The sequence below is a fragment of the Bidens hawaiensis genome, unplaced genomic scaffold (genome assembly GCF_021521415.1).
Source record: "Bidens hawaiensis isolate Kalapana, Puna unplaced genomic scaffold, B.hawaiensis_p1.1 tig00009425_1, whole genome shotgun sequence".
NCBI lineage: Eukaryota > Viridiplantae > Streptophyta > Magnoliopsida > Asterales > Asteraceae > Bidens > Bidens hawaiensis.
This window is the reverse complement of record NW_027491697.1, coordinates 755892-769282: the sequence shown is the minus strand read 5'-3', so window position 1 is coordinate 769282 and position 13391 is coordinate 755892. Positions and strand designations below refer to the sequence as shown.

Here is a 13391-nt window from a genome sequence, read left to right as displayed (position 1 = left end):
ACACTACATCTTCTTCATGGGTCCATCTTCATGACCCTACTCTAATTATCGGTTGAGAATTTGATTACTCCATATAAAGTGGTGGTTTAAAGAGGAATTGATAAATTGGTTGTGGAGTTGTGTTAAGTTTTAAGATATGGTCATGTTTAAATAAGGATATGGATTGAATTAATAAATTAATTAATTTTTTTTGTATATAGCCGTTAACAACGGCTATTATTGAAAGTTGTGCCAAATAACCCGTTAAATATATCACTGGCTCGCGTAAACGAAGACGTAAACAAGATGGGAGCGGTGTTCACTTCGTTGTGGCCTTGTCACCCCCACTCCCACAACGAGGTCCACAATTTAATTTCCTAGAGCAATTAATCAAGTCATTCTTCCCTATCAAGAACGAATTGATAACGGAAACACAAACGAGCACACAATATTTAGGTTAGAACTCACGTATTATTATAATCAAGAAACTACACAAAACTCAATTACAATAATCCTTCTCACTTATACAATAACCCTAACATGGCTATGTATATATAGGGATACCCTAACTTGGTTAACAAGTAGTTACCAAATATAAAAGCCTAATTGTAACCCCATAAACCCATTACATCATTAATGAATTCCATAGGCCCAATAGGTCCAACCCGGTCATCGACACGTGACGGGCCGATATAATATGGAAATTACCAACAATCACCCCCTAATTTCCGACTTGAAACTAGGAGATCTTCAACACCGAGCAATCTTCTCATCTCATCAAACTTGACTCTCGCAAGTGCTTTCGTAAGAATGTCAGCTCGTTGTTCTTTGCCACTAATATGCTCCACCGCTAACTCCTTCTGCTCCACACATTCCTATATATAGTGAAATCGGGACTTTATGTGCTTACTCCGACTATGAAAAACGGGATTTTTAACCAAGGCAATTGTCGATGTGTTATCAATCTTTAACAACACTTCTTGAAATTTCCTTCCGGTCAATTCCGCCAACAATTCACCTAACCATACGGCTTGTCCCGCAGCAGAGCTCGCCGCCATGTATTCCGCCTCGCATGATGAAAGTGCTACGGTGCGTTGCTTCTGTGAGCACCAAGAAATCGGGGCTCCCCCGTAATTGAACACATGACCGGTAGTGCTTCTTCCATCACCTTCATCAATGTTATGGCTACTATCACTGTACCCGATCAACTCCTTTGATCCACCTCGTTTATACATGATCCCCCATTCAACAGTTCCTTGAATAAACTGAAGAATTTGTTTAATTACTGCCAAGTGAGACTTCTTTGGAGTTTGCATATATCTACTAACCATGCCAACCGAAAACGCCAAATCAAGTCGAGTGTTTAACAAGTAACTAAGACACCCAACAAACTTTCGGTATTACGTTGCATCTGCATCAACATCATCCTCGGCTTTAGATAATTTAACATTAGGATCCATGGGTACACCTTTAGGGTAACAATCCTCCATCCCGGCTTCTTTCAATAACCTTCGAGCATAAGCACTTTGATGGATTTGAATCTCATTCTCCAACTGTGAGACTTCGATTCCGAGATAGTAAGTGAGCATTCCCAAATCAGACATTTCAAACTTCTTTGACATCGCAAGTTTGAACTGATTAATGTGATCGTTGTTCGAACCCGTAACGACCAAATCATCGACATACACGCCGACGATAATAATATCGGTTCCAATCAATCTTCGATAAACTGCTTGTTCATTCGAACACCTCACAAATTTCAAACCCGTGAGAATACCGTCAAGCTTGGTATTCCACGCCCGTGGTGCTTGCCTCAAACCGTATAAAGCCTTGGTTAGCTTATAGACCTTGTTTTCCTCCCCGGGTTTAACGAACCCATCTGGTTGAGAAACAAAGACCTCTTCTTGTAGCTCCCCATGTAAAAATGCCGACTTTACATCCAAATGATGTAATTGCCATCCTTCAGTAGCTGCAATGGCAATGAGCATACTTACGGTTTCAAGCCTCGCCACCGGAGCAAAGACCTCGTCAAAATCGACTCCGGGTTGTTGCACATAACCCTTTGCCACGAGTCTTGCTTTATATTTGTTAATTGAACCATCCGCGTTTCTTTTCACTTTGAAAACCCACTTCAATCCGATAGCTTTAGCCCCTATCGGTAACTCGGTCAACTTCCATGTGTCGTTTCGTTTAATGGATTCGAGTTCCGTTTGCATAGCCTTTATCCATTCCGGTTTGGATTTTGCTTCACCAAAATTCCTCGGCTCACCTTCTTCTAGCAAAAGAAGTTCAATGTCCTCCACTTCCGAACATAGGACATAATCATTGAACTTAACCGGTGCGATCGAAACACGTGTAGATCTTCGTAAGTTACTTTCCGGTTCATTATGTGCTGCTGTCGCTAAACCATTTGCTGTTGGTGTCGCTAAACTGGATGTTGAGTTGTTGGAATTAGTGACCAGAGTGTCAGAATCTGTCGCTAAAGGTGCTGATGGGCTGTCTGAATTAACGACAGAAGCTGAATTTTCGTCGCTAATACTGTTGCTTCCCATATGCTCGGTTACAACTTGCCCAACTCCGGTATCAATAACCCCGTTCCAATCAACCCAAAATAAACCCGGTGCTAGCTCCGTTTCTTCATTGGATTGACCCGAATTAGACCAAACCCATGCCTTCTTCTCGTCAAAAACCACATCACGAGCTATCACAACCTTCTGGGTCTTCGGATCGAACAACCAGAAAGCTTTGGACCCGGTCTCGACTCCGATATGCACTAAAATCCTCGAACGGTCATCGAGCTTTTTCAAGTGAGTGCCCACAATCTTTGCATACGCCACACAACCGAATACTTTTAGATGGGCAATATTCGGTTTCTTTTCTTTTAACATCTCGTTTGGCGTTTTCTCCTTTAGGGCACGAGTAGGAATCCGATTCTCGAGGTACGTTGCATGTCGGATTGCCTCACTCCATAAGTAATTCGGAACACCCATTGCTTTTAACATACTCCGTGTCATCTCCAATAAGGTTCGGTTCCGTCTTTCAACCACCCCGTTTTGTTGAGGTGTGTATGGTGTCGTTAGATGTCTTTGAATGCCTTCCATGTCAGAAAACTGGTTGAACTCATGTGAGGTAAACTCACCACCTCGGTCGGTACGAAACGTCTTGATCTTTTTCCCGACATCACTTTCAACCAATTCCTTAAACTTTTTAAAAGCTTCAAACGCATCATCTTTACCCTTCAACAAACACGTCCAAACAAATCGTGAGTAATCATCGATTAAAACAAAACGTACCTGTTACCCGCTATTGTTGGAGGGGTAATCGGTCTACACAAATCACCGTGCACAAGTTCTAAGGCTCGAGTTGCCCTAAACACTGCCGAATTAGGAAAGGATTGCCTCGTTTGCTTCCCTACCAAACAAGATTCACATAACTTGTTTTCATGGGTAACGCCACGCATCCCTTCAACCATCTCCCTCCTAGCCATTAGCTTTATTGACTCGAAGTTCAAGTGGCCAAGCCTAGCATGCCACAACCAACTTGTTTCTTCAATTCGGCTAAGTAAACTAACCGGTTTACCAATCTTTAATTGTATCCGATATAGTCGATTAGGGGAACGAGTCACCTTCATCAATAACCTACCTTGCCCATCATGCATTGTAAGGTAGTTATCTTTTATATGAATATCACACCCGTGTTCCGAGGCTTGACCGAGACTAATAATATTACTTCGAAGACTCGGTATAAAATAAATATCCGTAAGCAAACGATGTTCACCACTTGTAGCCTCAAATAAAATCGACCCCTTACCGCTTATATCAACATAAGAGTCATCCCCAAACTTAACCTTTCCCGTGACACGATTGTTAAGTTCAGAAAAGAATGACTTGTTACCCGTCATGTGATTAGTTGCGCCGTTATCCTAGTACCATTCATCAACATCTCTAAACTCGTAGTTTCTGGGTATAACCTTCTTTTCATTCAAGAACACCGTTTCTTGAACACACTTCATCATAAACAAAGCAGGATCCCTTGTCTCGGATGCTTCAGCTAGCTTTGCTTCGCCTTTAACTTTCTGTTTTCGGTTGGGACACTTATGGACAAAGTGTCCAAACTCATCACATCGATAACATTGAACCTTTGAGAGGTCCCGGGTTTTGCCCATATGCTCACGGTTTTCCCGGTTCATGGCGTTTTCTTGATGACCATGGTTTTGCCTCGACCTGCGACCACCTTGTCCCCGCCCTCCTCCACGTTCACGACCTCCACGGGTGGACTCACGATCATTGTATCGACTACTTGAGGATTCAGACCTTTGAAACATAAGCTTACCTTGGGTTTCAGAATGCATGTCTTCTTCCCGAATCCGCTCCTCGTATGCTTTTAAACGTCCCACCACGTCTTCAAACCCAACAGTTTTGAGATCCAAAGTTTGTTCAAGAGACGCAACGATTTGAATAAACTTACTTCGAGGTAGACTTGAAAGGAACTTTTTGACCATCTTAGTTTCCTCGATCATCTCTCCTAAAGTCTCCGCCTTTGACGCTGTACACGAGAGTTTCGCCACAAACTCGTCAATGGTCTCCGTCTCTTTCATTCTCATACCATCAAACTCGTTCAAAAGAGTTTGCAATCTTGCTTGCCTCCTTAACCCGATCAGCCCCCAGATTACGCGTCTTAATCGCGTTCCAAATCTCCTTGTCGAATCAAGATTACCCACTTGCATGATTGTTGCTTCCGGGATCGATTGATAAATCAACGCTATCGCGATGTTGTTTTTATCAGCATCGGTTTCACCCGGATCAATGGTATTCCAAACCTTATGCACGTTCAAAAGTACCTTCATTCGAATAGCCCATGCTGTGTAATTGGTAGAGGTAAGAATGAGACTTTGGAACGCATTCGGGTTACCGCTCCCGCTTACACCGCTCTTCTTCATTGTTTCCTTATCACCCATGGTTCTTCGTCAAACCGTTGCTTGAATCAAATCCACAAAAGACAAACCGACTTGTTTGGCTTATTCAAGATTTAATTCTGTTGGAAGAACAAAATAGCAACTCTATAAATCAATGCCCACACACCAATTTTGTTGAATATAGTAATTAATTTGTAAAGCACTTTCAAACCGATAAGGGTTTAAATTCTTGTACTTAAATTAATATTAATTCAATATTGAAATTTGAGATGGTGATCGCCGGTTTCGATGTCCAGCATGCTCCACGTATAATTATTGGTTTTTTCAACAACCAATCACAATTCTTAATAGGTGTTCTTCGACGATTCTACAGAACCTCCAAGCGATCTCCGTCTTCCGATCTCGGTCTTCTTGAACCTTGCTCTGATGCCACGATAACGGAAACACAAACGAGCTCACAATATTTAGAGTAAACTCACGTATTATTATAATCAAGAAACTACACAAAACTCAATTAAAATAATCCCTCTCACTTATACAATAACCCTAACATGGCTATGTATATATAGGGATACCATAACTTGGTTAACAAGTAGTTACCAAATATAAAAGCCTAATTGTAACCCCATAAACCCATTACATCATTAATAAATTCCATAGGCCTAATAGGTCTAACCCGGTCACCGACACGTGACAGGCCAATATAATATGGAAATTACCAACACCCTATATATTTTCTTTTTATAATAGAAACACATCTAATCTAACTATCTATATAATTACATACCCATAAAATCCTACGTGTCGCTTTCACGTCGCTCTCCACCCCTTTTAAAGTCACCAGATTGCTTGAATTTAAAACAAAGAGCTGTCATTAATTTCACCTATTTTTATCTCAAATCGGGTTAGGCGTGACCCGTTCTTTTAATGAGTTATAGCATCTATTCAATCCCTCCCAAAATCCTTCCTGTCTTCCTCTGCCGCTCTCTCTCCCCATTCTTCCTCAATTTCCGTCCTTTTTAGGTCTCGATTATGAGGCTTTAGCATATGGGTTTCCAATTAACTGAAATTATGAGACGGGTTGCATTCAATTCTTGCACACACTTGATTTTATTAGGTAACCCTAATCTTGCTTTACAGTAGTCTCAATTACTATTTGTTCATCGAGTTGGAATGTGAAAGTTGCGATTACTTGCGTAATTGTATGTTACTTAGCTGTTAGGATTCGAATGAACGCGATTTGGTGCTTCACGGAAAATTGTGTGATAAAATCGTCATGTTAGTTTCTGCTTTTGCTGAATCTGATTTTTGTATGTAATTTGGTAAGAATTTAGGGTTTTGCGTTATAGAATTTATGTTATTGAAATTAATTGCAAACCTGTCGTTCAGGCCATTTTTGAATTTATAAGAACATAAACGAACTTCCTGTCGAACAGTTCAATAAACGTTTGGTTCATTTACAGGCCTAACTGATTAATATATCATATTATTATTTATTAAGCATTGTTTATAAGAATATACAGAAAATATTAACTAAAAGTGTGGGTGGGTAAGTGTAACTGAACCAACCGTACTAAAAGCTTCCTACTGTGTCAAAGCATAAATGACTTACCTGATGAGACAGTGCTGTTTCGCGTAACCAACACGTTATTATTATATTTAAGAGATGTCCAATGCATCGACTCCGCCTTTGCAAGACGAATTTCTATCTTGGTTGAGAGAATAACATATTTGCAGTTTGCAGGGACTATATGTTAATCAAAAGCCAATGTGTTAATTGATGTTAATATTTTTTTTTAATGTTGAGAATGACATTTATAATCAGATTATGACTAACTTGGTTCTTTTGAACTAATTATATATTTATATGCACCCTTTTTTTCCCTCCATTCAACATATTAATGATAACGATGATTATTACTATATAGATGGTGTTTAATTACATTTCCTTTCCAAACAAGCCAGGTTGAAAAACATATGCCTCTTCTCCAGGCACGTTAATTGTTACACTTAGGTAAAACAGAACAATACTAATATGGTCGTAAGATTACTGCATTTAAAATTTGTTGGTGCACATTTTGTGGCCGTCGCTTGGCGAATAGTTTAGAATGTTTATGTTGTATGCTGTACACCTAGGTAGTGGTTCACGCTGAAAGTGATCCATTTGAAAGAGCATTTTCAAATGGATACTCATTCGATCGAACCAGTTTCTGATTCGATCGAATGAGTCTGCCATTCGATCGAATAGGACTCATTCGATCGAATGAGTCTGCCATTCGATCGAATAGGACTCATTCGATCGAATGAGTCCTGACCGAATGGCAGCGGGTATAAATACCAGCTTTCAGTCGTGAACAGGAAGGTTTTCGAGGTTTTTGCGTGCCCGGAGCCCAGGTGCTGTCCGGATGAGGGGGGAGGCCATGCTCGACCTCCCCCTGCCATAGATCGTGATTTCTCTGTTTAAACAAGCATGTAACCGTTCGCGTTTATCAATAAAGTGTTTGTTTTTATCTTTGATCTGTGGTTGAAACCTTCCGTCCCGAACCTGCTCGGATCGTTACCGGTCCGACAAATTGGTATCAGAGCCACGGTTACCGCTAGAAAGGTCTAACAACCGATCTAGCAAGCCGAGCTCTTGATTTTCTGCGTTCTGGACGTTAAACTGTTGGTGTGTTCTTCGTGTTCTTCGCGTTTTCTGGGCTGGCGTTGAAGGAGTCGAATCAGTACATTCGATCGAACGAGTTCCCCATTCGATCGAATAGGCCTATTCGATTGACTGATTCGATCGAATCAGTCTTCCCGCTCAAAAGTGTCAAATTCAAACGCAAGTTTTCCCGCCCAGACAGCCTGTTCATTCGATCGAACCAGATGTCTTCATTCGATCGAATCAGTTTGTATTCGATCGAACTGGTTTTCCCGCTCAAAGTGTCAAATTCAAATAGCTGATCGAACCAGTTCTTCATCCGATCGAATATGTGCTTCATCCGATCGAATCTGTGGTTCATTCGACCGAACCAGTTCTCATTCGATCGAACATGTTCCAGACCAAAAAAAAAAAAAAAAAAAAAAAAAAAAAAAAAAAAAAAAAAAAAGTCTGGAACGCCTGCTTACACGAAAATTTGCCCAAGCCATTTTTATCAGTCGGGAAGTCTTCTGAAAAAGTTTGGCGAAAATAAAATTTTTTCGACAAAATTTCCGGGAAATTTTCGGTTAATTGTCGGGTCAGTGATGAAGATTTTTCTGGACATCCTATACATGTTGATCACATTCCAGAAAAAGTTTGGTGACAGTGAAATTTTCACTGATATTTGCCGGCAAAGTCAGAGCGTTTAAATGTTTAACGGTTAAAGCGGCAAATTTGAAGATGAACAAAGCACAATCACCTGAAGGAATTATCGTTTACAAGTTTAATGGATAACCCCTTGTTCATTGAGCTTCTACAGTGGTGATTGTTATAAGAACACAGAAGAACAGAGAAAAGTGATTACTGATGAGGTATGATGTTATTGTGGGGTAGTCAGGAGCATCTGACTATTTATGGGCCAACCAAGTTTACTTTATTGTCCGCATTCTGAAGATTCTGCTTTGTGGAGAGAATCTGAGTTTGAGTTATTGTGGGGTAGTCAGGAGCATCTGACTATTTATGGGCCAATCATGTTAAATATTTATTTTCCGCATGTGAGAATTCCGCTTTGTGGAGGGAATTCTGTTGAAAATTGGTGATTCGCAATCACGAAGTTAATGATGTGTCTTTGTCTCCGATGATGAATCTGCATACAAACTAATCTGTTTATGGGGAGTAGCTGTGGATTGGAAGCCTCTGTCATTTGTCCAATACATGTTGGTGAAGTAACCGTGTGGGTGAAGATTCGCCGATAGTAAGTCGCGCAGCGGAAGCGTGCATGTATTGTCATGTCTATATATTGGGATACACGTCAACGTCTGAGGGGGAATTTCTACAGTTGGTTGTTTTAAACAGATTATTTAGTCTGAAGATGTCAGCAATGGAGAACACTTTGCATCATTAACCGAGAGTTCAGTCTAAGGGGGAATCTTGCTGCAATGATGGTATTCTTCAACGTGATTATCAAGATAAAGCAGAAGATTTGACTGAAGATTGCAAGAGGTGTCTACAGCAATTCGCAAGCAACGTCCAAGGGGGAATTTGTTGGTGCACATTTTGTGGCCGTCGCTTGGCGAATAGTTTAGAATGTTTATGTTGTATGCTGTACACCTAGGTAGTGGTTCACGCTGAAAGTGATCCATTTGAAAGAGCATTTTCAAATGGATACTCATTCGATCGAACCAGTTTCTGATTCGATCGAATGAGTCTGCCATTCGATCGAATAGGACTCATTCGATCGAATGAGTCTGCCATTCGATCGAATAGGACTCATTCGATCGAATGAGTCCTGACCGAATGGCAGCGGGTATAAATACCAGCTTTCAGTCGTGAACAGGAAGGTTTTCGAGGTTTTTGCGTGCCCGGAGCCCAGGTGCTGTCCGGATGAGGGGGGAGGCCATGCTCGACCTCCCCCTGCCATAGATCGTGATTTCTCTGTTTAAACAAGCATGTAACCGTTCGCGTTTATCAATAAAGTGTTTGTTTTTATCTTTGATCTGTGGTTGAAACCTTCCGTCCCGAACCTGCTCGGATCGTTACCGGTCCGACAAATTCGAATGAGATAGAATTTCCCATTAACAAAAAAAAATGAAATGCCAACATACAATTTGTTCCCGAAGTTAACTGTAACACTTTCAGCTGGTATGCCCTTTGCAAATATGGTCACAACTACCTCCTCTGTTTTTTGATATAACGCATGCCTGTAGATTCATTCCGGGTGGCAGTTTTTAGAGGCTTTGTACGATTAATAAGAAAACATGTTTTAGAATATAAACTTTTATAAAACACCCGTGATGCAAATCATCCGACTAACAAAATACAGTAATTAACAAATTAGAGTGATTAATTTTTTATCATGGTTGTTTTATGAGTAGAGTAATAATCGTGTCATACTAGAGTAACAATCAATATGTGTGTAATTAGATGCTTTGACTGTTACTCTACTTGTGAAATCTATAGTCACAATGTATGGTTTCATAATTACTCTACTTAAGAAACTAATTACTCTACTTACAAAACAACCGTGATGCTAATCGTTCGACAAACAAAATAGAGTAATTAACTTTGTTGTCATGATTGTTTTATAAGTAGAGTAATTGTCGCGTACAAGTAGAGTAATTATTCATATGTGTTTGTTCGTGTGCATTCTGTTTGTTTGCAAACCTACTTATTATTATTATTATTATTAATTGACAAGAATTTGTTTTTCTTTTAGGTCAGGTCACGGGCTTAAACTGGTCGTGTTATTTGGGCTTGGGAAATGCACAACCGGTTTGTCCACTTCATCTTACCTGGATCTTGGTGAGTCTATTGCCAAGTCTGCAAAGGCTTATTAAGCGAACAATGTTGCCATCGTTCTTGCTAATCTTGATGACTTTAGTTCGGTATTGAAGCTTACAGCTGCATCAACAACAGTAACTGGTATTTTTGGTTTTTTTACTATTATGCCCTCATGAACTTCATTGTTTTTTGAGTTTAATTGTTGTGTTATGGTATGGTATTAGAGGTATTACATAGAACTAATGAAGCTGCAAAAAAATGCAGTTTTGCCTGCATTCTAATGCTGTCAAATCGTGAAGTTTTAGCTGCATTTTAATGTTTGTGAAAAGTGCAGTTTTTGCTGTGTTGTAAACACTTTTTGTCGAATCTTTAATTACGTTTCAAAATAAGAACATAACCTAAATCGACCTATTGATATATGGATCAAAATCTCTACCCATGTTCAATTAAACTTTCGAGTTTCTAATCTATTTGTTATCATTCCGGTGGTATAGTTCCACTAGACACGCAGGTTATTCTTATTCGGGTCGTGCAGCGACCTTTGCATTCGGAAGCATTGATCCAACTAACATGTAAGCCTGTTTTTCAAGAAATTATATATATATATATATATGTATATTTACAATTATGCACAAACATTATGTTTATGGTAGAAATATAATCTTTAGTATAAAAGTTTTGTTTCCATGATAGCAATGTTATTCCGGTAATCTTATGTCATGTTACATTTTCTATTTTTATGTATCCGTTTTGAATTCAATCGGTTAAGTTTTTGGTCTAAAATTTGAAGTTACAATTAAATAAACTAAATATGTCTCTATATTTGAAAACAAATTATAACATTTGGTAGAAATGGACTATTTTGACAGTTCTCGCATCTTTGACGTTTTGGTCACGTTGACCATTTTGTCAAAAGGAAAGTCGCTAGATTGAGCCAGTGGAGGTTATATATGAGACACACTGGTATGGTTAGAGTATGTAAGTATATTATAAATTGGGCTGGTAATAATGTATAGTAATGAATAGAAGAAATAGAGGCAATGATCTAACTGTTGGTTAGGAGTTTGTTGATACAAATAAACTTGAGCATTTGTGTGACATATTTATTATTGTTATAAGAGTTTTTAGTGGATTTTGAGTATGAGCGTCAAGTTTCTTACCTACTGTATGTAAATGTTGTTCAAGAAGTCAATAGTATATAGTTACACAAGAGTAATGATGTTACAAATCTATTTACCAGGTATATAATATTATATTATTATAACTCAAATGATATGTAGTTAGGAATCTTAAAAAGTGGTGTTACAGAACTCTATAAGAAATAAGAGTAATATCTTCTAATTGCTTAGTAATTATGGTCATGCTTGGTTTTCTGCATAGTAATTTAATCTTCTAGCTACAACAATACCACTAAGGTTAACAAGTGATACCACCCAACTTATGATCACTCTTGCACAACTTCTCTCAAAGATCTTAAGAAGGATTTGTAAGACATAAACTTTTATAAGAAACATATTAAATACTCACACGTTTGGCCAACACACATAACAAGCATACATGTTTGACCTGCATTATGGACATACATGAAGATCATTACTGATACTACATTGTCCATCTCGAGCGCTCAAAAAGAAAAAAAATGCATCCTCAAACGGGAACCGCCAAAAGATTTGTGTGTAAAGATCATTACAGTGACTAACCACCAAACTTAATGTAAGTAACTAAGTCTCTAAACAAATCTTGCACTCACTAAATCAAGAGCACTCTTAGGAAAATCTAAACTGTACAAACTAAATACATAAATTTTCTTGAAATACTTACTCTAGATTCTTAATAGTTGTTTGGTTTATGTCCCATGAATAAACTCTAGGCACGTTTGTAAGTATGGTCTCATTTATACCAATTAAAAACTATAAAATGAGAGAATTGTCCACGGATTAACTATAGGGGCATTTTTTTTTTCACTTTCAAATATGTCATTTTACAAATTGAAGACATCTATAGCAATAACATCGTTAATTATAAAATGTCAGTTATGATATTGATAAAACCTGCAACTTTTGTACTAAAATTTAAATAAAATTAAGCCAAATTAAGTTAAAGTATTACATCTAAATAAAACTACGTTAAAAAATAATAAATATCATTAGTAAAAATAAATTAACAAATTTATTAAAAACAAAAACATTAAAAAGATTAAACCACCTCGACTATAGAAAAACAAAATAGTAAACATGATACAACCAACAATAGCCCATTATGTATACTTATACTTAAAATTAAACTCCACTCAATAATAAATACAGCTCATCTCAGTTGAAAAAAAAACTACAACTAAAATGACATTAAAAGCGACAATATAGTCCATACAGCTTAATTAAAATAATATAGAAAATTATATATTCAAATTATTATTAAAAAAACCTTCTAAATAAACCCGCGTAATACGTGGGCTAAAAACTAGTACACGTATATTTGTCGAATAAATAAAAGTGATTTTTTCGAAAAAGTATAGGAAGTAATCACGGAATAGTGTTCAAATTTTCTTTTGTTCAAATTAGTTGCACCTCTCTTTTTATATCAAACAATTTTTTACTATATTATTTACAAATAAAACTATGCTCATAATTGATGTATAGTTTACTTATTATAATGATGTGCATATGCATATACGCATATAACGTGTAACTAATATAATATGTGACGTGATGATATATGTGTCTTGCTTCATTATATCCGTATGATGTGTGATTATAGATTGTAACTATATACAAATGATGCTTATTTATATAAATATAGGCAAAAGATCCAATACAATAATACATTAACGTACAATAGGTACACGAATCCCTTTTCTTCACGAATAGATCCATGAAATCACATCTCAACATCGTCAATACATATCCAGTTAATAATTGATTCACCGAAAAAAAACAGTTTTAGATCGTTAATCGATCAATTTAATACTTTTTTTCATGAAAACTGTTTTTGAGCGTTTTAGGTTTTTGGCTGAGCGTTTTAGTTTTTGGTTGAGCATTTTAGTATTGTTGCCTTTGAGCGTCTCGCCTACCTATCGTACGTCAAGTCATTATT

General features: G+C 37.8%; 2 protein-coding genes across 2 annotated transcripts; both read right to left on the bottom strand.

Moving 5' to 3' along the window:
• Positions 1-683: 683 nt before the first annotated feature.
• On the bottom strand, positions 684-1295 carry LOC143532250 (secreted RxLR effector protein 161-like). Its single transcript, XM_077027350.1, has 2 exons — positions 918-1295; positions 684-854 (listed from the first exon to the last, which is right to left on the bottom strand). The coding sequence occupies exons 1-2, from the start codon at positions 1293-1295 to the stop codon at positions 684-686; spliced, it is 549 nt and encodes a 182-aa protein (XP_076883465.1).
• A 2606-nt stretch (positions 1296-3901) lies between these two features.
• Positions 3902-4936, bottom strand: LOC143532249 (uncharacterized). The gene has a single exon (XM_077027349.1). It carries the CDS (start codon positions 4934-4936, stop codon positions 3902-3904), a length of 1035 nt encoding a protein of 344 aa, XP_076883464.1.
• Between the last annotated feature and the right edge of the window lie 8455 nt (positions 4937-13391).

What these genes read in the sequence shown, in the direction of transcription:
- LOC143532249 (XM_077027349.1), bottom strand. Translation starts at nt 4,936, where the DNA reads ATGGGTGATAAGGAAACAATGAAGAAGAGCGGTGTAAGCGGGAGCGGT.
- LOC143532250 (XM_077027350.1), bottom strand. Translation starts at nt 1,295, where the DNA reads ATGCAAACTCCAAAGAAGTCTCACTTGGCAGTAATTAAACAAATTCTT. An exon ending in ACACATCGACAATTGCCTTG is followed by an intron (nt 855 to 917) that starts GTTAAAAATCCC and finishes CACTATATATAG; the next exon opens with GAATGTGTGGAGCAGAAGGA.